Source organism: Erpetoichthys calabaricus, chromosome 2 (genome assembly GCF_900747795.2).
Source record: "Erpetoichthys calabaricus chromosome 2, fErpCal1.3, whole genome shotgun sequence".
Taxonomy (NCBI): Eukaryota; Metazoa; Chordata; class Cladistia; order Polypteriformes; family Polypteridae; genus Erpetoichthys; species Erpetoichthys calabaricus.
In genome coordinates this window covers 205644388-205670748 of record NC_041395.2, presented here as the reverse complement: position 1 = coordinate 205670748, position 26361 = coordinate 205644388, and the positions used below count along the sequence as shown (strand labels likewise).

Here is a 26361-nt window from a genome sequence, read left to right as displayed (position 1 = left end):
GTTGTTGCTCCTAGGCTTTGGAATGACTTGCCTCTGCACATCAGGTCTTCATCCTCGATCAAGATTTTTAAAAGTCGGCTTAAGACCTACTTGATTTCTTCTGTCTTTCATTGTATATGATGGGAATGTGGTGGATGTTATAATTGGTTGTTTTATTAAGCTGCTTGTGCATGATTGTTTGTATTGTGTTTATTTTAAATGCTTTTTTGTACAGCACTTTGGCGCAACCTCTGCTATTTTAAATATGCTTTTATAAATAAACTAGCCAACCCGCGGCGTAGCATACGCCGCATAATCACGGTGCTCTTTTAATGAGTTTTAAGCACAGGGAAAAAAATGAACATTTGAAAAATCCATAATTTAATAAACCACCAAGAAAAGTAACATTGCAACAATACACACAACGAACCAACATACAATTGTCCGTGACTGAAAACTGGAGTACCGCCGTCGCGCCTCCACCTCCTTGAGCGAGGGACAGGAGCAGGACAGCACTCGGGCGGAACAGGGGGAGAGGGGAAGGATGCCCATTCCTCCCCCTCTGTCCCAGCCCCCCCCCCCCCCCCCCCCATTCATTTTTCTTTGCGGTTCCGGCTGCTTTTCTATATATAATCCACCAAGTCATCCGACCATGGTAGTAGCGAGGGGGGGTGTGTACAAAGGGCAGGGACATAATCAGTGCGAGTGTATGACCCGCACTTAACCGGGGAATAATGAGTATCTATATATCTTCTTAGAAACAGAAAGCGACTGAGGCGGTGGAGTTGTTGCGTCCGGGCACATGAGCAGGCACTGTGAATGCCTTGAGAGCGTGGGTGGACGCGTGCCGGGGAATAATGAGTATCTATATATCTTCTTAGATATAGACAGTGTCAGATGTGGTGTTTGGTGAATTGTTGCAGTTTGTGAGTTAGCAGTTGTGACGGTTTAACACTCCAGTACATTGCGGTGAACGCTGGTAACAGTCAGGCGGGCGGGCGTTCTCGTCCCATGCTCTTAGAGTTGGTGGGCGTGTCTCTGTGAGTTGTCATCGTATCAACTAAAAATGGCCATGCACCACCACCCACAGAATCGAGAAAGAGCTATCAATCTGTCAATCCTCTCTGTGTCCGGGCCGGGTGAGGTTTCTCATGTTATTCAAATTAAGCGACAGGCTCCACACCTGGTGGTTCCCTTCCGTCAATTCCTTTATGTTTCAGCTTTGCAACCATACTCCCCCCCGGAACCCAAAGACTTTGGTTACCCGTTTGGCCGCCTGGCGGGTCATGGGAATGACGCCGCCGGATCGCCTGTCGGCATCGTTTATGGTCGGAACTACGAAAGTATGTGACCGTCTTCGAACCTCCGACTTTCGTCCTTGAATAATGAAAACATTCTTGGCAGATGCTTTCTGTCTCGCTCGAATTTGTCTCCACACATACCTCAGTGCAAGACACATGACAGCCCGCATGGAGTTTACTAAAAGACACCTGAAGGACTCTGAGATGGTGAGAAATAAGATTCTCTGGTCTGATGAAACCAAGATAGAACTTTTTGGCCTTAATTCTAAGCGGTATGTGTGGAGACAATCAGGCACTGCTCATCACTTGTCCAATACAGTCCCCACAGTGAAGCATGGCAGTGGCAGCATCATGCTGTGGGGGTGTTTTTCAGCTGCAGGGACAGGACGACTGGTTGCAATCCAGGGAAAGATGAATGCGGCCAAGTACAGGGATATCCTGGACAAAAACCTTCTTCAGAGTGCTAAGGAACTCAGACTGGGCCGAAGGTTTACCTTCCAACAAGACAATGACCCTAAGCACACAGCTAAAATAACGAAGGAGTGGCTTCACAACAACTCTGACTGTTCTTGAATGGGCCAGCCAGAGCCCTGACTTAAACCCAATTGAGCATCTTGGAGACACCTAAAAATGGCTGTCCACCAACGTTTACCATCCAACCTGACAGAACTGGAGAGGATCTGCAAGGAGGAATGGCAGAGGATCCCCAAATCCAGGTGTGAAAAACTTGTTGCATCTTTCCCAAGAAGACTCATGGCTGTATTAGCTCAAAAGGGTGCTTCTACTAAATACTGAGCAAAGGTTCTGAATACTTAGGACCATGTGATATTTCAGTTTTTCTTTTTTAATAAATCTGCAACAATTTCAAAAATTCTTTTTTTTGTCTGTCAATATGGGGTGCTGTGTGTACATTAATGAGGGAAAAAATTAATTTAAATGATTTTAGCAAATGGCTGCAATATGACAAAGAGTGAAAAATTGAAGGGGGTCTGAATACTTTCCGTACCCACTGTATATATTTTGAGGGATGGCCGGCTATATATTCCGGCCCACACCTCCAAACTGCCAGGTGGAGCCCTCCCAGCAGTATGGAGGCTCTCTGAATTCCAGCAGGGCCTCATGGACCTTGTAGTTTTTACAAACAGCCCTGCTGGATATCATGGGGACCACCAGGAGCCGCTGTAGGGAGGCTTGGGGAGTGCTACGTGCCCTATAACCTGGAAGCATGTCCTGGTCACATGGACAGAAAGAACGACGTGCTTCCGGGATGAAGATAAGGACTTTTAATCTGACCCGAAAGTGATAACGAACCATGAACTGCAGGGTTGGAACCACTTCCGGGTCAGGGGATATAAAAGGACTTTGGCAGAGCCCAGACGCTGAGCTGAGCTGGGAGGAAGGGTGGCTACGTGTCTTGGAGAGGACGATTGAGTATTGTATGTGTAGCGTGGAGTGGAGGGTGCTTAGTGCACAGTATTATAAGAAAAATATGAAGTATTATACTTTTACCTGGTGTTTGTCGTGGTACCTGAGGGTTCAAGGGAGCAATAGCGCCCACTACTGTTACTATATTATATATATACATATATATATATATATATATATATATATATATATATATATATATATATATATATACACATATATATATATATATATATATATACACATATATATATATATATACACATATATATATATATATATATATATATATATATATATATATATATATATACACATATATATATATATATATATATATATATATATATATATGTATATATACATATATATATACACATATATATATATATATATGTATATATATATATATATATATGTATATATATATATATATATATATATATATATATATACACATACACACACACACAAATATATTGGTCATATTCTTAGATGTTTCTGTCATTCTGCGGCTGTTCAGTACACCTATTGTACGCATTCACTCTCTGCTTATGGACTGATTGTTACTATTGTATGGTGATTATTCAAGTTTTGGCTACACCTAAGCCTTGACACTATATTGACACTACTACATCTGTTCCCTCAGTACAGCCAGAAGGGGTGCAAAAATGCAATATTTATCTAAAGAAGCAAATAGACATAATTAGTAAAAAAAATCTGAATTTTAACAAAATTGTTAATGGAGTGAGCAATCACCATTTTAAGAAAGCAGGCACTACACGAAACAGAAGATACAATCTGTGTGGTTTATAAATTTGAGCTCAGATTGACGAAGATGACCTGTAAAAGAACTCTCTGAACACAGAGCAGTAATGTGAAATCCTATGAAAAGCAATATGGCATTGTGAAAATGTTTTCTGTTTTTGTTTTAATTCTATATACTTTTAATATTTCCTTTTTTATATTACCTGCAAATTTTATTATTACCTATTAAATGTTAGATAGAAGTACCACTCTTCCCAAACAGGCTGAGAGGACACTATAACAGAAGACAGCACAGTTGAAGAAATGAATCATTGACTGGTAAGTGGCATTGCCCAAGTGTGGCTAGGTGATTCTTAAGGACCAAGATGTGTCAACCTTTATGTGACTAGGTTATTCTCTTGGGAGCAAGGTAGCCTTTAGCTCTATAACATAGATGGGAATTTCTCTCAGCCAGCTCCTCTCACACAAGGTGTCCCTCAAGGTTCTATCCTGGCTCCCCTTGAGGGCCATCTTTTACAAACATGATGTCATGTATCATTGTTATGCTGATGATACACAACTGTACCTCAAAGTTACTTCTCACATCACTTCATCTGTAAAAAAAGCTGTTGAAATGCTTTGAGGATATTAAATATTGGATGGTACAAAATTTCTTGCAATTGAACAAAAATAAAACAGAAGTCATTATTTTTGGTCCTACCACATCTGCAGATGAATTCGGCATGCAGTTAGGACCTTTGGCAGCAATAATTCATAATGATGTCAGAAACCAAGGTATCATCTTTGAGTCATCACTAAGTTTTGAAAAACAAATCTCCATGTTAGTAAAGTCCAGTTTTTACCAACTGAGGCAAATTTCTAAACTAAAATCCTTTCTATCACAGAAGGACTTAAAAACAGTCATTCATGCCTTTATTACATCTCACCTAGATTACTGTAATTCCTTATATGTGGGTCTGCCACATATGGTTCAGAATGCTGCAGCTAGATTTTTGATTGGGTCGTGAAAAAGGGATCACATCTCCCCCATTTTAGCCTCTCTCCACTGGCTACCGGTGAGGTGTCGCATTGATTTTAAAATCTTGTTGTTTGTTTTTAAAGCCTTGCAAGGACTCGCTCCAAAATATATCTGTGACCTCCTTCACCCCTATGTGCCACCAAGAGCACTGAGGTCATCTGGATGACTGCTCCTTGGAGTGCCAAGATCTCGGCTGAAGTCAAAGGGAGACAGAGCTTTCTCAGTTGTTGCTCCTAGGCTCTGAAATGCCTTGCCTTTTCACATCAGGTCTTCATCCTCTATCGAGGTTTTTAAAAGTCAGCTTAAGACCTACGTTTTCTTCCGCCTTTCACTGTGTATAATGGGATTGTGGTGGATGTTATAATTGGTTGTTTTATTAATATAATTTTGCATGACTGTTTGTATTGTGTTTATTTTAATGCTTCTTTGTACAGCACTTTGCCGCAACCTCTTGTTTTAAATGTGCTTTTATAAATAAATAAATAATCTAATCTATGTTATATCCTTTTATAGACTTTTTTGACCTCTAAAACCAAACACTGCCCACACTGAAAAAACTCTTCTATTTGCATGTGTTAATATTTTGCATTTTTACTGAAGACCTTTCATTTTAAAGCAATCCAAAAATGGCTAAATACTAAAGTGCACTAAATGTTGACATTACATATCCAGAAATGGTTTTATGCATAAACAGTTTTTTACATCCAAATAAAACAGCCATCATTGAAAGCTATACATTGATATATTGGTACATTTAAAAAAAGATAAAAGGAATAAAATAGCTCTGTTGGTAGTACTATATTAACCTCTCTTCTTTAAAAGTTACAGACTTCTATGAACTCATGAGCCCCTAGTTTAATTCTAATGATATCTGGTAATTTCACTTCTTAGGAAATGAGATTAAAACCAGTTGTACATTTACAGTTGTATGTACTCAAACTTACCATCTGCTAGCTGCTTACAAGACAAAGCATCATCAAGATCTCTAGCTGTGACTGGGTCAATGGTGAATATACATTCAGCCCTGTCCAGAAAAAATAAACCAAATAACTTTATCAGTAGCATGCATGCCAAAGAGGAAAAAAAATCATGAAATAGAAAGAAACTCTGCTATTAAGTGAAAAATCGATCTATATAATTTGTGTATAATGCAAAGTTGAATAACTCCTTCCCTCACACACTCACTCATCAATAAAAGCACTATCTCCTATTTAGTTAAAAAGCTGAAATTTGGCAGGATGGTACATTTAGGGCAACATCTCTACAATAGAAAAACTAAATACCACCCACAATCTCAAAAATGCCTTTACGGATTTAACTGAAATTTGGTGACATTATAGAAAAAAGATGTTCTTTTTATTTGTTGATATTTATTAATATTATGCTAACTTACATGCTTTACGCTGAGAGCATGTTTTAGATCAGGGGTGTCGAACTCCAGTCCTGGAGGGCCGCAATGGTTGCAGGTTTTCATTCTAACCACCTTCTTAATTAGTGACCTGTTTTGCTGCTAATTAACTTTTGCCTTAGTTTTAATTAACTCAGCTAAGACCCTTTAGTTCTTTCTTTTTCCTTAATTAGCAGCCAAACAATAATTTGACACAAAATGAACAAACAGGGGACAAGCTAAGCACATTATCTGAACATAAAGAAAGGTGATGGTTTTGGTAAGGTTGATCTCTCAGGTCAGTAATCAGAAACAGAAAATCAACAGTTTGGGAAATATCTGCTGTGGTATAATGAGAGCAGCAGAAAGCCATGGAATTGAACAACAGGTTTAATTAACAGCCAGAATTGGCTTCTCATTAAGCAACTGGTTGCAGTGAAATTGGTTGGCATTTGAAGCCCCAATTTAGCTGGTCATCTGTTGGCTCGTTTCATGTCTTATTTCTGTTTGGCTGCCATTTAATGAAGAAAAGAATCAATTGATAGGACTGAATCCTTAAAAATAGGGCTAGTAAAATGAAGGGAAAAGGGGTTAATTAGCAGTGAAAACTGGTCAACTGTTAGAATGAAAACCTGCAGCCACTGCAGCCCTCCAGGGCTGGAGTTTGACACCTGTGCTTTAAATGGATGCAGCAGATGTGATTGACAGGCCACACAAATAGCACAATAACCAATGATGTGCACAGATGACTGAATAATAATAATAATAATAATAATAATAATACACTTTATTTATATAGCGCCTTTCCCATGCTCAAGGCACTTCACAGAGTTTAAGATAGAACAGCAGGGTATAAAGTATATAGCATTGTGCAAACCAGATAAATAAATAAAGAAGATTAAGACAGTAAATTCAGAGAAAAAAAAGCCTAACAGACAACATAACTGATGGTCTAGCACACACATAGGTTACATGAGCATCTTGACAGAAAGGTAAACTGAGAGAAGGGTAATAAAGTCAAGCAGAGCTAAAAGCCTTCCTGAACAGATGAGTTTTGAGTTGTTTTTTTAAAAGAATTCATGGAGTCAGCTGACCTGATTAATTTTGGTAGGTCATTCTAGAGTCTGGGCGCTATACAGCTGAAGGCCCTGTCACCCATGGAGTGTAGATTAATGTGGGGCACAACAAGATTGCCAGAATTAGAGGACCTTAGTGAGCAGACAGACACATAGTGATGGAAAAGGTCATTGATGTAGTTTGGCACAAGGTCGTTTAAGGCTTTGTAGGTTATTAGTAGGATTTTATATTCGATTCTGTAAGACACAGGGAGCCAGTGAAGGCGGAGCAGGGTGGGTGTGATGTGCTCACTGCTGCTGGTTCGTGTAAGGACTCTTGCAGCCGAGTTTTGAATAAGCTGGAACTGTGCTATAAGATTAGAAGGGGCACCTGCCAGCAGTGAGTTACAATAATCGATGCAGGATGTGTTTCTCAGCATTAGAAAAGGTGAGGAAGAAGCGAACACGGGATATGTTATGGAGGTGAAAGTAATAAAGTTTCTTAATGTGGTTTATGTGGGCGGAATAAGAAAGGGAGGAATCAAAAATGACACCAAGATTCTTTGCAGTAGAGGCAGTTCTGACGAGATCACCGCCAAGACGGACTGGGAAGGAGCTCATTTGATTAAGTTGCACTTTAGTCCCAATTTGCAGGAGGTCAGTTTTGTTGCAATTTAATTTTACAGAGTTCTGCTCCATCCATGTATTAATTTCACTGAGGCAGGTTGTGAGCAGAGAAAGCTCTGATGAAGTTCCACTTTTAACATTGAAATAAAGTTGAGTATCGTCTGCATAAAAATGATAACCCAGTCCATAGCTATGAATAATATGGCCAAGGGGAAGCATATAAATACAGAAGAGAAGAGGGCTGAGGACAGAGCCCTGAGGAACTCCTTGTGTGACTGGCACTGAGTTGGATCTGCTGTTGCCAAGACTAACAAACTCTTGCCTACCAGTCAGATAGGACTTGAACCACTGGAGGGCAGTGCCAGAGATACCCAGCATGTTCTCCATTCTGGACAGTAGAATGTCATGTCTCACAGTGTCAAATGCTGCACTGAGGTCTAATAGAATTAATATGCTGGTTTGTCCAGCGTCTGCTGCCATAAGCAAATCATTGGCTGTGCTGCGCCCTGAAACCAGACTGAAAGGGTTCCGTCAAATTATTAGAGGTTAGCTAATTGGTGAGTTGGGAGGCTACAACACGCTCAAGAACTTTTGACAGAAAAGGTAAGCGGGAAATAGGTCGAAAGTTGTTAAGAATGTCAGCATCAAGACCAGACTTTTTAACAATGGGGTTACAGAAGCGATTTTAAAAGTGTTCAGCACAGAGCCAGTGTCAAGGGATGAGTTTATTATTGTTGTAACAGTCGGGATTATGGCATGAAAGCAGGATTTAAGTAGTGTGCTGGGGATGGGGTCCAGTACACAAGTAGTCGGTCTCATCTTACAAAGCAGGTTATTAACAAACGCAGATGTGACTGGTGAGAACTTACAGAAGGAGCTGGATGGAGTGGGAAAACAGGAAGAGATATAAACAGATGATGTATTTATGTTAGTTGAATTATTTAGACCTTTAATTTTGTTATGGCACAAGTGGAGGAATTCCTAACAGACTTCAGTAGAAGAGGCAGTTGGGCCAGATGCGGGTTTGATTAGTTTATTAACTACAGAAAACAAAACCCTTGGGTATTCGTGGCCACTTTCAATTATTCTGCCATAATGGGTGTTCTTGGCAGAATCAAGGAGACAAATTATCCCGAGGCCCTAGATCGCCAGGTACAAAGAAATGTTCGTAGGTCTTGTCCCTTGATCCACAGGTTCAGTTGTTCCCAGTTAAAGTAGAGTCCATAAAATCTGTAAATATTAACCAAATCCATACAATTCGAGTCAGCTGCATCCAAGAACCATACGTACAATAAAGGAAATAAAACAAGCGTAAGAAAGTGTAGAATTAAAGCGAGTTTTGCGAAAAGTGTTGTTAGCAGGGAGGAGCAGCAACAGCATGCGTTCGCCAGCGTCCCCTCCCAGCATCCACTTAAGATAGAGAAATGTCCTGGACAGGAAAAAACAGATGTGATCACATTGTGAAATGGAATGGAATGGCAAAGTTCGGCAAAGCTCAAGGAAGATGCAAAGCTCATTGGTTAGCAAGCACTGTTTTTTTGCTGTTGACTACCAGCATTTTAAATGTGTACAAGCTCTCATCTTGGTTATCTCTCCCACTCCATTGACCTCCTGTACAAAAAACTGAATCCCCTTCTACTCCCAGTCTTCAACTGCAATGCTGCAAGCACTAAGGGAGGGAGGTCGGTCTTAGATATTGGCACTTGAATTTCACTTGCACTTGAATCCACAGAAATTGTTCAGTGATGCTCAAAGGTACTGCTCCACGCTTCTCACTTGTCACGTTAATATGTCTGTAGGGCACATAAGGTATTGGAACTTACGTATCTAGACTTCAACCATTGATTTGCATATTTATTTAGATATGCGGACTTTAAAGGTCAACTACATACAGTTAATGAAAAATCTGAATAGAAACACTATACATTAGTACAGTACAAACAAAATCTTATATATACAGTAGACCCCTGCGAAGTCGCGGTTCAGAGTTTGCGGCCTCAGTCATTCGTGGATTTTTCCTTAGAACCTATCTAATAATTGTTGGTGGAAACCGCAAATATCTTCCGCAATTTTTATGGCTTTTTTCGTGGCAATACTGTACTGCAGAGAGAACAGGAAGCAACTGTAGAGGAAACGCGGTTTGGGATGGTGAAAGTAGCCAATAGAATTTGAAACTGCAAACTCCCAGCAGTCCCCTGCAGTGGCTCTGATTGGTCTTCTGCTGAGGGTGCTGGGGCTATTGGGGTCAGAAAATGTCAGTGCGGGTTTTAAAAAGGGGAAGCAAAAAAAAAAGTTTTTGTAATTTGTGTTTCAAGTTCTTGTCACTCTGCCTGCCTTCTGTTGGGTTACCTGTACTTATTCGTTTTGTCCTAGATCGTTTCGTGGTTGGGGTCTGGATTGTCTGCTGTCTGCCTATGTACATGAGGACTGTAAGTGGATTCATGGCCATCCTGCAAAGAAAGAAGCACTCCTGAACCCGTCCACCCATCTTCACCATTTCAGGCACTAGCGGTAGGACTATCTTTACATTCCCATTCAACGTGCGGATCGCTGGGCTATCTACTTTCATCATTACATTTCATCCATTGCCTTTTTTCATGAACGTTTTTCATGATTTACTGTGTGTGTTTTGTTGGTGCTTTGTTGTATTTAATGTGTAATCGCTGTAAGGGGAACAGGGGTGGCATCGTTGTTTTCATTTATTTAATTTGTTTTCATTACATTCTTTATTTGCTGTTTGATTACCGGTTTGCTTCGTTTTTGTCTCTGTTTGTGAGTGCGTGCGGGTCTGACCAAGGCTGGGTGCGTCCCTGGAATCTCCCACCATAAAAGTAAATAAATCACCCTCTTCTAGACGGTGTGAATCTTAGCAGCACCGGACCGCTACAGTGTTATTCATTTCTCCTTGCTGCTGATTGTCTATGATGCATCTCCAGTGGAGTGTTCTTGTGCGTTACGTTTTGTTCCTCATAACCCTTAAACCGCCACAACCAGCTTTAGTCATTTCCCAGTGCCATTTGCAAACACACAGGAGCTGATCAGTCAGTGCCATACATTCGTTGAGCAGCCACCTCATGACCACTGCCAGCCCCTTGTGAGCAGGGGGGCTTAACGCACCCCTAGAAGACACAGACGCTCCTCAAAAAACCCCTCTTAAAAAACGCTGATAGACTACTTTTACATTGTTTCCTTACTTGCTGGGCTTACTTGCAGCTGCTCTGTCGCGTGATATGCTTCTCGCATGACGCTATGCATACTTAAAAGCCTGAACAACACCTGTCCTTTTTGGCTGATTGCTTTGTTTCTCTCTCCTCCCTCAGACATCCTCTGCCCTTGTTGGGGGTCCCGCTCCCATTGTGCTCCCCTATAATGTTTGTCTATTCTTTAATTGAGAATTAACTGCATACTGAGCTCGTTTTACTTCTGAAAGAGACATGTTTGTTTGAAGTGTTTGAATAAAGTTCCTGTCTCTACAATCTCCTGCGTTTCTGTGCAATTCTGTGACCCAAGCGTGACACCCTGCAGCCTCACCATCTCTGGGATTGAGCCGCTGCACTAGACTAGACTTAGTTGCACCTTGTACATATTGTTCCAGTAGTTTTTCAAATAGTTTTTACAGTTCATTAGCAGTGTGTAAAATGATCAGTGTTGCACTAATTGTGATGCTCTCTGCATGAAAAAAAATGTGTTCCATTAAAATTTCACTTTTTCTTTGTGAATTTTGAGGTTTACTTAAAGTGCAGCAAAAAAGTAGTTGGCGTCCAGCAATACATTAACCCCCAAGTATGTGGCAGTTTAAGGGTTAAAGTCCCAAGATGCCACCGAAAACGCCTTGCTCCTTCTAAGGCTTCTGACAATGAAAACGTGCTTGCATGAATTACAGTACATATAGCAGTAACATTGGTATTTTACATTCTAGCACTGCAGGAGACATAGCAGTACAGTACACAGGTTTACCTTTACATTCTTTTTTTAGGTAATGTATTAAGCTGAGTTTGAAATGAAATTAAAGTGTTTTGGAGGCATATATAGGATTTAAACTATAAAAATAGGCTTTTTTTTTTTAACCACATCCAAAATTCACGGTTTTTCACAATTCGCAGGTGTTCTGGGGTAGTACTGTAAATGTCTACACGTGGAAGTGTGTGTGTCTGTCTGACTGGCCCGGAAGTGCGAATCAGCATGAAGTTCAAAGAAAGTGACTGTTGCCAAAGTTAAACCGCCGAGAAAAGACAGAAACTCGCTTAGCCGCTAATAGACAATGGAGGCGAGCACGTCAGCAAAACGAAACCGAAGAGAACCTCGCTTAGCTGCTAATGCACAACCTGATTACAAGCGCAAGATGTTATGCGAATGAATATGACTAATATGAATAATGTTGCATCCGTGCCACAATGTTTACCAAAATGTACTATACTGGTCATAAAATTAATAATTCCAAATATCATATATAACTATGTCTCTGTTTTTTGTTTTTTTTTGTCAGTGCGTCTTTGACATCATAGACTATAAGGTGCATACTAATTCAGCGTGAGCAGGAACACTCAATAAAACTGAATAAAAAAAAATCAAGTGACGGTGAGATACGAAGAAGGCAGATTCACCAGCATTTGTGTGTCAGCTTTTATCCCTCTAGATCAGAGAATGTCCAGTTCCATTGCCTGAAAACACCACTCACATCTACAGTTATTCCCAGTTTCAAATAAAAACTATCAGCGTCAGATTCCTGGGTGGGGGCGGGGGGGGTGATAGTATGCATCATGATCGTGACTGAGAGAATTAAAGTGAAAATAAAATGGTAACTTTCACAAGTACTATAAATGTACATCATCTGTTACGGACACAAACCAAATGTATGTATGTACTGTATAATATTAACAATAAGAGCACCTCACTACTGAAAACGGAAAATATACAGTAGGAGGCAGTCGGGATTGAACCAGGGACTCTTGATTACAAGTCAGCAAATGTTACTGCTACGCCACGGAAGCTGTTGTTTTATCCTTGAACCTTTTGTGAAAGTGTTTATTTGATCTTTGGACTTCATACATTATATAGTTTATGCCAAGATTTTGTCATTTACTAATAAAATATGAAAAACGTTTCTGTTTTAACAATGTGTTTACACAGATTATTGTAGAAACAGAACACACACTCTAAAACTCCAGCACTTCACTTCCAGATAATCGATCAAGGCATGAGCTGGAAGAACTTTGTGCACGCTCTGCAGCTGTGGGGGGATGGAATAGTAGGCTGCTTGCTGCTTGTCTTTATCGGCACATTTACAGGACAAAAGACGCTGAGGGAGAGGTGCGAACAGATTTAAGGTGGGCCGGATCTACGAGTTTTTTTCGTAGGCTCTGGTAATTCTAGTGTTAACTCTGCCAACCTCCAGTTCTGTCTCGTATTTTTGGGTCAGTGCCACCTTCTCCAACCTATATAACATAGCTGGTGTCACTACCGTCTTGTTGACCTTCCCTTTCACTCTTGCTGGTATGAACTCCTGACACTCTTTTCCACCTACTCTACCCTGCCTGCACTCCCTTCTTCACCTCTCTTTCACACTACTCATTACTCTGTAATGTTGATCCCAAGTATTTAACTTCCTCCACCTTTGCCAACTCTACTCCCTGCATCTTCACCATTCCTCTGATCTCCCTTTCATTCACACACTTGTGTATCTACTGACCTTCATTCCTCTCCTCTCTAGAGCATATCTCCACCTCTCCAGGGTCTCCTCTACCTGGTCCCTATTCTCGCTACAGATCACAATGTCATCTGCAAACATCATAGTCCACAGGGACTCCTGTCTAATCTCATCTACCAACCTATCCTATACTATCTGAAACTGGAAAAAAATCAAATTCTCACTCAGAGGATCTGCTCAAAAATTTTTTAAAAATATGACAGAATCTAATCAATAACATTTTAGAATAATCTTCTAAATTGGGGAAAAGAATACTCTTTCTTCCTTGCTGCTTTAAAGATTTGCTTTGTTGGCTGGTTCTTCTCTCTTTCTTTTGGGTAGGGAATGAATTTTGGTTTTGTTAAGTTTGATTTGATTGTATGGATTGTTATTTGCTTTTAACTAAAATTAATAATCAAAAAGTATGTTGTGCAAGGAATTATAGGCAGCAGAATAATTCAAGTATATTTTGATATTCACGCTGTAGAAGGTCACAATGCAAGTCATAAAATATTTAAAGAGCGACTTATTCCATGTCAAAGTTTGTACAATAAACTGCTCATGTTGTCACGTCTTGAATGTAAGACAGCTAAACACTGATTCATCTAAATACATGAGGCAAAGACAAGCCCAGTCTGTTTACTTAGGAGCTGTGCACTCTCAACTGAAAAATGCACGAGAAAAATAAAAAGTAAATGTCAAAAAAATAATGAAACCATCAGAAAAATACAAGACAGTGTTACAGTACACTCAGTATACCAATCGTGCTGCTGAGAATGGATACCAAAAGAATCAAATTATTTGTTTTGCATTTTGAGCTTACTTATAGAAGAAGCATTTTTCTCTCTGATAAAAGCACTCTCTGTTCCACAAGGTAAAAATAAAATGTTACACTGCTTAGCCTTTATGTTAAGTTATGAACTATAAGTGAAATTAACTCCTCAGCTTTCACCAACAAGATGTAAAATTGTAGACTGTTTATGGTAAAATTAAAAACTGCCTCCAAAGAAAAAATTTTGCTTTGAAAATGCATGTTTTATTTTTTTCTCGACTAATTTCAAATTTCTGTGTTTCTTTCATTTTTGTTGATTAATGGTCTCATAGAGGAAAAAGGAATAATAAAAACAGAGGGAAAAAGACAATACACTCCAGAATCAGAATGCTTCAGCACTTTCAATGATTCTTCAATTATTCAAGGTATGGAGATAGCAGAGGTGGAGTAGGTCACCTTTTAGTGCCAAATACATAATGGAACTCAGAAAGAAGAAGAATAAGCAAACTGACTACCAAAGTTCATTTTGAAACGTTAACACAGCAAAATTAAGTTTTAAAGCCTATTTAAATAGGCTCTAACTTGAAATATGAAGATATATAAGAATAAATATTGTTCATATATCACACAAAAAAGAATATTTGAGACAAGCACAGTTTATTGAATCTATTACTTGCTGTCACACAGGGGTGGAGCAAGACATATTAGGAATACCCCATTTAGCTAAAATATTACACTGGAAAAAGGACTGCCTTCCTACCTTAAGTCTCTTCTTTTCTGGTACTCCACTGCTGGAATTACCCAGGGAAGTGCATGTGGGAGACAAGATAGCACCTCTTCCGAGAACTCTGAAAAATCCACATCATACTCTCTTAGAATACCTTCAGTTTCTGGCTCAATTTCCCCAGCTTGACCAAGGCTTTTAAGCAGTTGACTGTAAAACAGACATAGAATGAAGTGATGAGAAGCAATGGAGACTCCATTCTCGATAGCTAAAATAAGAAATAACAATATGGGAAAGGTGCATTTAAAAATAAGAAATAGGCAATACAGTAGGTAACTTTCAACTAAACAATGCATTTCATCATTTTCATATTATATGTTTAAAGAAATTATGTCCTTGTCATTACTGGGAGCGTCAACATTTCTGAAATCAAAACAGGAAGAAGAAACACTAGCAAACATTTATCTGCATGTAAAGATTACAAAAGTTTGGCCCAGGACAATATTTGAATGTGAAAAACTTTAACTGCTCTCCAGAAAATGCAAGATTAAAAAGAGTTTTTTTGGAAATGACCAAAAATGTTCATTTTTCCTTACTGGAAGACCATGATACAAAAAAACATTTTTGTATTTAGTGATAATGCATGAACGCTACAGAAATTGCATTTTGAATATTCTGATATTAGTTGCCTTATGAGACAAGGGCAGTCAGTGAAAATGTAATCTAAAGATGATAGGCACAGAAGTAAATCAGTATGTTCAATGGTGGAGTAGAAGCTTGTAAGCCAATAATAACAGTGAAGGAAGCCCTCACTTAGGTAACAGGGAAGAAAAGTGTCACTGATCTTATATTTTAGGGGAATTTCTGGGTGCTCAAGGCAACCATATCACAAATTCACTTGCTAACATAGAATGGAACAGTCTCATAATAAGGCAAAATGACAAACTTAACTCTTTTACGTTTTCTGAAAACATTTTCTGCCAAACTACAGTTGCAGACATCAGAAGGAAATCACAAAAGCACTGAGAATGCCAGTTGATCAACGATAAACTACACACCAAGATTATATGAACTAAATTCAAGTCCTTAGATCAGTAAGGTAATACCATTGGCCAAGCCAAGTTCTAATGCAGCAGGGATGAAAAACATCACATTCTGTATTCATTCATGTATATTATTTAAAAATAATTTTTTTTATTACATGGCTACATTGAGCTATCAGAGCCTATTCAAGGAAACTACACTTCATACAATGTCAGTCAATCATGGAGCACACTCACTCACACTAAAGCTACAGCTGCCAACTGACCTAACATGCATATCCTTTAAATGTAAGAAGAATCTGACAACCTGGACCAAGGAGATGTGAAGCAGAAGTACTAAGCACTATGTCACCCAGCCAGAAACTTAAGTCAAGTAATCTGCTGTTTCAAACTGGTATAGATCTCCTCTTGGACTTGAAAAATATCAATATACCTTGATAATATAATGTGTCATTATAGGTAACCATTTGTGAAGAAAATGCTCAAATGCAGGATCTGAGATCCATCAGAGTACCTAAACATACAATTTTAGCCACAGTGTCTTAGTTAAACACCATGATTTGCATGTGACTGGGGATAGGATAAAGAGAGTGCAGGGGTAAAATAGTAGTTTCCTGTGGAGCATGCCTTCAGTCTAAGGTAGTTTTTCTTTTTTCTTTCTAACAATGTAAAGTTTAATGCAAACTATAATGCTAAAAACAATTCTAGGAGAAAACCAGCAGCTGTCCATAGTTTAACACTAGAATTACCAAAGCCTACAAAAAAACTCCTCATTATTTAAAAATGCTATGCCAGATCTTGCCTCTACTTCGCGTTATGGTGCATGATACTGAAAATGCAGACAGAGCAGAGTACAGGCAAGATCGAAAAACACGCTATGCCATTTGAACATGAGTTATCATTTGAACATTTTTTTTTCAATCTTGCCTATACTCTGTTCTATCTGCATTTTCAGGCAACATCTGGCATAGCTTTTTCAAATAATGAAGTGCGTGCACGAGAGAGGCAGAGACAGATTCATTCTCATTCAAGTGGAATATGAAATAAACACTTTCGCAAAGGAATAACTAAACAAGTGTGCTTTTATTCAAGAATAAAACACAATAACAAAAAGTTTAAGTGACAACAAGACATCCAGAAGACATGATTCACCAGCATTTGTGTGTCTGCTTATATTCTTTCAACAATGTCTTTTACAGGTATCAAAACTTAACACCGGCTGTTACAGACTGAAATTTAAGGCTTCTTCTTGTTGGGCGCATAAACCATCAGCATGACACTGCCAGATTTAAACACTAGTGTGGCGAATTGCTTGCATGCTAAAGTGACTACAGCTGCAGGTGGAAGTCCCATTTTACTTATGGGTCCAAGAAGAGTTGCATTGCGGTACAGCAAAAGCGAAAGCGCAGTGAAGAAGCTGTCTGTTGTTATGGCACTGCCTTTGTTCAGTCTGATAGCGGTCACAGGACATTATATCTTTGATTGCCGGTACAACAAATAGTTCTGAGCAGACATCAGCCACAGTGCTACTCTTGTGAAAAGAATGGAGATAAACGGATTCAACTCAGAGAGGGAGAGGCAAGTTTGTTGTACCACATGAACGTCACTGACAGAATAAGACTGAATAATAAAAAAAAAAACAAGCACTAATTTTTACAAGTAGCCAAAATTTACACCGGGCGTTACAGACTCAAATCAAATGTAAGTTTTTAATAATAGCAGCAGCTAAATACTCGTAGTGCCGAGACTCGAACCAGATACCTTTGGGCTATTACGCAGCAGTTCTTACCACTATGCCATTCAAGAACATGTATCAACTGCCTGTCGATTGATATTTGAGCTTGGGTTTTAAACTCATTGACTGCAACATGTAAATCAAATGCTTTTTTTTTTCTTTGGTTATATTCTTGAATAAAAGGGCGCATGTTTATTTGATATTTGGATTAAAGTCATCACACATTATACACTTCACATCATTATTAGTATAACATGGAAAAAGTTTCTGCTTTAGGTGTGTGTTTAGCATTTTTTGCCTCACATTTCCTTTAATCCTACACTAACCCAGATCTTTATAGACACGGAACACACACGAAATGCTTGTATTCCAAATAACGATATGCTATATTATTTACCCTATACAACTCCAGGCACCTCATGAGCAGATAAGGAGCCTTAGCTTGAGCTGGGAGAACTTTTTGCCAGAGTTCAGCTCTGTCAAGGCGGGGTATGGGACAGCAGGCTGCTTGCTGCTTATGCTGATCGACATATTTACAAAACAAAAGACACTGATGGAGAGGTGAGAAGGGATTTAAGGTAGGATTTAAGGTGAGTTTTACCATAGGATTCGGTAATTCTAGTGTCATTTTGCTGTCTAACCCTTTAATTATTCTTTTTTTTGTTTGCATTTTCAACTCTTGATGTTAATATGGCAATACAATGCATGTTTATAATCTGAAAAAAAAGTCCAGACAGATCTGTGCTGAATGCTAGCTGTAATAAAATTAACTTTTTACTTTGAGAAAAATATAAATAAAGAACATATGTATAGCAAACAGAGGAAATAATATACAGTAAGCATGAATTTGCTTGCATACGAAAGAAAAGTAACTTGGAGATGTGCATTCAAATTTTGTAAGCACTACTGATCACATATTCAAATAACGGTAAAAAAAAGAAAAATTGAAAAATTAAATTACTTTTTTCAAAATGTCTTCTTAAAAGTAATTTTTTCATTGCAATTAAAGGTGGGGCATATGTTTACCAGTTGCCACACATATTGATGAGAAATAATGCCCAGTAATGTCACCTGGGCCAGACCTATTTCTCATTTATAAAATGCACAAACACAAGAAGCACTTAATTACAAGTACCATAAACTAATTATGGGCGGCACGGTGGGTATTGCTGTTGCCTCGCAGTTGGGAGACCTGGGGACCTGGGTTCGCTAACCGGGTCCTCCCTGCGTGGAGTTTGCATGTTCTCCCTGTGTCTGCGTGGGTTTCCTCCGGGCGCTCCGGTTTCCTCCCACAGTCCAAATACATGCAGGTTAGGTGGATTGGCGATTCTAAATTGGCCCTAGTGTGTGCTTGGTGTGTTGGCACCCTGCCCAGGATTGGTTCCTGCCTTGTGCCCTGTGTTGGCTGGGATTGGCTCCAGCAGACCCCCGTGACCCTGTTTTCGGATTCAGCAGGTTGGAAAATGGATGGATGGATGGATAAACTAATTATATATTATATTATATACTGGGCAAAAGTTTTAGGCAGGTGTGAAAAAATGCTGTAAACAAAGAATGCTTTCAAAAATGGAAGTGTTAATCATTCATTTTCATCAATCAACAAAATGCAGTGAATGAAAAAAAAGAGAAATCTAAATCAAATCAATATTTCGTGTGACCACCCTTTGCCTTCAAAACAGCATCAATTCTTCTAGGTACACTTGTACACAGTTTTTGAAGGAACTCGGCTGGTAGGTTGTTCCAAACATCTTGGAGAACTAACCACAGATCTTCTGTGGATGTAGGCTTCCTCACATCCTTCTGTCTCTTCATGTAATCCCAGACACATTCAATGATGTTGAGATCAGGGCTCTGTGGGGGCCATACCATCACTTCTAGGACTTCTTGTTCTTCTTTAAGCTGAAGATAGTTCTTAATGACTTTGGCTGTATGTTTGGGATCGTTGTCCTGCTGCAGAATAAATTTGGGGCCAATCATACGCCTCCCTGATGGTATTGCATGATGGATAAGTATCTGCCTGTATTTCTCAGCATTGAGAACACCATTAATCCTGACCAAATCTCCAACTCCATTTGCAGAAATGCAGCCCCAAGCGTTCAAGGAACCTCCACCATGCTTCACTGTTGCCTGCAGACACTCATTATTGTACCGCTCTCCAGCCCTTCGATGAATAAACTGCCTTCTGCTACAGCCAAATATTTCAAATTTTTACTCATCAGTCCAGAGCACCTGCTGCCATTTTTCTGCACCCCAGGTCCTATGTTTTCGTGCATACTTGAGTCGCTTGGCCATGTTTCCACATCAGAGGTTTGGCATTTTGGCTGCAACTCTTCCATGAAGACCACTTCTGGCCAGACTTCTCCGGACAGTAGATGGGTGTACCTGGGTCCCACTGGTTTCTGCCAATTCTGAGCTGATGGCACTGCTGGACATCTTCCGATTTCGAAGGGTAATAAGCTTGATGTGTCTTTCATCTGCTGCACTAAGTTTCCTTGGCCGACCACTGCGTCTACGATCCTCAACGTTGCCTGTTTCTTTGTGCTTCTTCAAAAGAACTTGAACAGCACATCTTGAAACCCCAGTCTGCTTTGAAATCTTTCTCTGGGAGAGACCTTGCTGATGTAGTATAACTACCTTGTGTCTTGTTGCTGTGCTCAATCTTGCCATGACATGAAACTGTCTTCCACAACCTCACCTTGGTAGCAGAGTTTGGCTGTTCCTCACCCAGTTTTAAGCCTCCGACACAGCTCTTTCTGTTTCAGTTAATGACTGTGTTTCAACCTACGTGTGACATTGATGATCATAAGCACCTGTTTGGTATAATTGGTTGATCATACACCAGACTATAATCCTATAAAATCCCTGACTTTGTGCAAGTGTACCTATAAGAATTGATGCTGGATTGAAGGCAAAAGGTAGTAACACCAAATATTGATTTGATTTAGATTTTTCTTTTGTTCGTTCACTTTGATTATTGTTATCAGTTTACAAAATGCAATCATTATTTATATTTCTGAAAGCATTCTTTGTTTACAGCATTTTTTCACACCTGCCTAAAACTTTTGCACAGTACTGTATATATATATAAAATCATTAAAAAAAATAAATTAAAAGCATACCCACAGTTTTAAGGGTAAGCACAGTTAAGCCAGCAGTAAAAAATATTTTTTCAAAGGGTACTGAAAATGTCATAACACAGAAACAATTTTGTGCCAAGCAACTCAGTTTTGGAATTGCTTTGCATTCTCTTTCCACCCTAAAAGCTGACCTTCATTTGGCAAGATATTTTTTTTTGTTGTCAAAAGCATACTGAGCAGTGGACGCTTTGATTGCGTCTTCAGATTGTTTTCTTGCTAGTACCTGCATGTTTCTTGCCAATGAATGTATGTAACATCCCTGCTTCCTTTTCATATTCTCTTGCTGAATTTCCGCAATGCAATACAAATAGACAAAAAAATGGTATAATGATTTCAGTATTCTAATACTTGTGCTTCAATATGAATACTGTCCATGTACATATCCTAACAATAAATTCAGAAGTTTCTCTTTCAATAGTACCAGTACTACAGAATACATATTGAATTTTCCTCTGGTTTATGCATAAGAATATAACATTTTCAATTGATTGACAGGATTTAAATTAATGATAAGTCTGTTTGGGATGCTTAAAAGACCACTAAAGCCTAGAGCAAAACTGAAAACTAATATTTTGTGTGTGAATATAATAATCTGCTTTTGTTCCATTACAACTAAAATCAAGACAGTAGAAAACATTTAATTTCACTGTACATTGGAAATGAGTTTTCTATTTGGACCATTCCCAACGCCTCCAATATCAAACTGCGGTGGCAAACAAGCTGTGTGAATCCATGAGCTATGTTTATTAAGTGTATATGAAGTTTTGCATTTGCTTTTATAGGAGCTATACAACTTGCACCTTTCCATTTCCAATGTGCAACAATTACAGGAAATTAGCTTAAAGCTGAAATAACTGCATCAGAAGGATTTGTTGCTTGGCAACGTAATTTGATTACTCCCAGAGAATCATTACTTCACCACAACAGCAATTGTATAACTCTAACAGAACACACAGAATGTAAAGTAATTCCAAAGAAAACCAAAAGGAGTATCAGTAAAAAAAATATTTTCATCTTTTTATATTTTCTTAGTGAAAAGTGTGCACCACAGAGTGTGGCACTGATTAGCAAAATCCATAGAATGAACATTTAAAAGGCCTCAAAACATCTAAATAATACCATTCAATAGAATAAACTTGTTTCAAAGAAAAGAAAAAGGTACTTTTATGCATGCAAAAGGATTGTGAAAATAGAAAAGATCTCAAGGTGGTCCTCAAGTATAATTAAAAGAGATGTAATATCTAACGCCAAAAAAATTTGTAATTCTGTAGGTTGCAGCACTTCATGTAATTAGGAGATGGCATTCCCTCACAGGCAATATCAAATCTGAATATGAGGATTACAGGGAGGAACTAATGTAAACATTATTTGGGTGAAGGGACAATGCAAACTAACTACACCAGAATTGTATGAAGTATATATACTTTACTGCAAAAGTGGCGAATCACTGAATGATGGTTTTTAAACCATGTACTTTTATACCACAAAAGAATCAGAGCCAAAGCCAATAGCAGAAAATGATCTGGTTTAGAGAAGCTAATTTTATACTATAACCCAAGCCAGATCACATTTAACAGTCTTGGAACAACTGTGCTATGAATTCAGCTAACTGGCACAGGACCAGATTGTGATCACTCTATTACTTTATTAAATTATACAGTATACTTTTAATTTTTTTAAGAAAATAGACATTTTCTTTGAAGTAGTTATAAACTACTTTGGCCAAAATAAAAAAATTAATCACTTAAAAGAAAGTGCTTTATTAAATCATGATGACAATTAAACTATTAAAACTCTGCAATAAAAGATATTCCCCCAGACAAATGTAAGATATACATGTTAGATAAACAATGACAATAATGATATTTATGTGTGTGTATATACAGTGGTGTAAAAAACTATTTGCCCCCTTCCTGATTTCTTATTCTTTTGCATGTTTGTCACACAAAATGTTTCTGATCATCAAACACATTTAACCATTAGTCAAATATAACACAAGTAAACACAAAATGCAGTTTTTAAATGATGGTTTTTATTATTTAGGGAGAAAAAAAATCCAAACCTACATGGCCCTGTGTGAAAAAGTAATTGCCCCCTTGTTAAAAAATAACCTAACTGTGGTGTATCACACCTGAGTTCAATTTCCGTAGCCACCCCCAGGCCTGATTACTGCCACACCTGTTTCAATCAAGAAATCACTTAAATAGGAGTTGCCTGACACAGAGAAGTAGACGAAAAGCACCTCAAAAGCTAGACATCATGCCAAGATCCAAAGAAATTCAGGAACAAATGAGAACAGAAGTAATTGAGATCTATCAGTCTGGTAAAGGTTATAAAGCCATTTCTAAAGCTTTGGGACTCCAGCGAACCACAGTGAGAGCCATTATCCACAAATGGCAAAAACATGGAACAGTGGTGAACCTTCCCAGGAGAGGCCGGCCGACCAAAATTACCCCATCAGCGCAGAGACGACTCATCCGAGAGGTCACAAAAGACCCCAGGACAACGTCTAAAGAACTGCAGGCCTCACTTGCCTCAATTAAGGTCAGTGTTCACGACTCCACCATAAGAAAGAGACTGGGCAAAAACGGCCTGCATGGCAGATTTCCAAGACGCAAACTACTGTTAAGCAAAAAGAACATTAGGGCTCGTCTCAATTTTGCTAAGAAACATCTCAATGATTGCCAAGACTTTTGGGACAATACCTTGTGGACTGATGAGACAAAAGTTGAACTTTTTGGAAGGCAAATGTCCCGTTACATCTGGCGTAAAAGGAACACAGCATTTCAGAAAAAGAACATCATACCAACAGTAAAATATGGTGGTGGTAGTGTGATGGTCTGGGGTTGTTTTGCTGCTTCAGGACCTGGAAGGCTTGCTGTGATAGATGGAACCATGAATTCTACTGTCTACCAAAAAATCCTGAAGGAGAATGTCCGGCCATCTGTTCGTCAACTCAAGCTGAAGCGATCTTGGGTGCTGCAACAGGACAATGACCCAAAACACACCAGCAAATCCACCTCTGAATGGCTGAAGAAAAACAAAATGAAGACTTTGGAGTGGCCTAGTCAAAGTCCTGACCTGAATCCAATTGAGATGCTATGGCATGACCTTAAAAAGGCGGTTCATGCTAGAAAACCATGAAATAAAGCTGAATTACAACAATTTTGCAAAGATGAGTGGGCCAAAATTCCTCCAGAGCGCTATAAAAGACTCACTGCAAGTTATCGCAAACGCTTGATTGCAGTTATTGCTGCTAAGGGTGGCCCAACCAGTTATTAGGTTCAGGGGGCAATTACTTTTTCACACAGGGCCATGTAGGTTTGGATTTTTTTTCTCCCTAAATAATAAAAACCATCATTTAAAAACTGCATTTTGTGTTTACTTGTGTTATATTTGACTAATGGTTAAATGTGTTTGATGATCAGAAACATTTTGTGTGACAAACATGCAAAAGAATAAGAAATCAGGAAGGGGGCAAATAGTTTTTCACACCACTGGATATGCACACACACACACACACACACACACATACATACATATATATATATATATACACACATACATACATACATATATATATATATACACACACACATACATATATATATGTACACACACACACATACATATATATATATACACACACACACACACACACATACATACATACATATATATATACACACACACATACATACATACATACATATATATATACACACATACATACATATATATATACATACATACATACATACATATATATATACACACATACATACATACATACATATATATATATATACACACATACATACATATATATACACACATACATACATACATACACACATACATACACATACATACATACATACACATACATACATACATATCTATACTAATAAAAGGCAAAGCCCTGACTGACTGACTGACTGACTCATCACTAATTCTCCAACTTCCCGTGTAGGTAGAAGGCTGAAATTTGGCAGCCTCATTCCTTACAGCTTACTTACAAAAGTTAGGCAGGTTTCCTTTCGAAATTCTACGTGTAATGGTCATAACTGGAACCTGTTTTTTATACATATACTCTAATGGAGGAGGCGGATTCACGTATCGCGTCATCACGCCTCTTACGTAATCACGTGAACTGAAAACAAGGAAGAGATTTACAGCACGAGTCAAACGCGGGAACGAAGGTAAATGACGTTAATTGTTGAGTGTCTTTTAATACTGTGTAAGCATACATATTAACACATGTGCAATTAAACGTGTGCATTTACGGGGTGATTTCTCAGGCTTAAAAGCTCACCTTTTATTAAAAAGGTAAATGCAAACTGTTTTCATTCTGAAGGGCACATATATATATGTATATAAAGAGATCCTTAACAATAATTATTGATTCTTTTTTCCTCAGTTTAAAAAGGTTTACTTTTCTTCTTAATAAAAATTTTAAAGCAGTACTTCGCCGCTGCGAAGCGCGGTTATTTTGATATATATATGTAGACTAGCAAAATACCCACGCTTCGCAGCGGAGAAGTAGTGTGTTAAAGAGATTATGTAAACATATATATACATAAACATATATACTTATATACATATCTACATATACACATATCTACATATATATATATATATACATATAGACATCCACATATATATACATATATCAACATATATATACACATTCATATACACACATACATACATACACACATATATATATATATATAAATATATATATATATATACACATACAGACACATATATATATATATATATATATATATATATATATATATATATATACATATAGCAAAATACCCACGCTTTGCAGCGGAGAAGTAGTGTGTTAAAGAGGTTATGTAACCATATATATACATAAACATATATACATATATATACATATCTACATATACACATATCTACATATACATATATATACATACACACATCCACATATACATATATATACATACACACATCAACATATACATATATATATACATACACACATCCACATATACATATACAAATTTACATATCTACATATATATATATATATATATATATAGATATAAATATAGAGATACATATATACATACATACATTCACATATACATATACATATATATATATATATATATATATATATATATATATATATATATATATATATATATATATATAGCAAAATACCCGCGCTTCGCAGCGGCAAAGTACTGCTTTAAAATTTTAAATAATAAACTGAGGGAAATTATACCAATAATTATTTGTTAAGGATCTCTTTGTATACAATGTTGTCAGTTCGCCCCTCCGGTTGTAATATGACCAAGTTGTGCGCTGAGCTTACTCTTCAGCATGCAACGTATACTTGGCCATGTGAAAAGCAAATCAAGAACAGCAAGACCGCGCCAGCTGCGGAGCTCAGCTCGGAGCGAAATGAAGTGAATTAAATGAGGTGAATGGGAGGGGAGATGATCACGTGACTCCAACACCCGCCTTAACTCTCCATCCCTCCACAAACACAGTCTCTCGGATCCCAACTCTCCTTTATATATATATAGATAAATAGCAAAATACCCGCGCTTCGCAGCGGAGAAGTAGTGTGTTAAAGAGGTTATGAAAAAGAAAAGGAAACATTTTAAAAATAACGTAACATGATTGTCAATGTAATTGTGTTGTCATTGTTATGAGTGTT

General features: G+C 38.2%; 1 protein-coding gene across 4 annotated transcripts in view; it reads right to left on the bottom strand.

Annotated features, from left to right (window-relative positions):
• dis3l2 (DIS3 like 3'-5' exoribonuclease 2) overlaps window positions 1-26361 on the bottom strand; it is a 612176-nt gene that overhangs the window by 327151 nt on the left and 258664 nt on the right. For all 4 annotated transcript variants that reach the window (XM_051922221.1, XM_051922220.1, XM_051922222.1 and 1 more), the window contains exons 9-10: window positions 14779-14952; window positions 5436-5515 (exon numbers count right to left, since the gene is read on the bottom strand). In XM_051922221.1, coding sequence (XP_051778181.1) covers window positions 5436-5515; window positions 14779-14952 — 254 coding nt within the window. The remainder of the gene's footprint in view (window positions 1-5435; window positions 5516-14778; window positions 14953-26361) is intronic.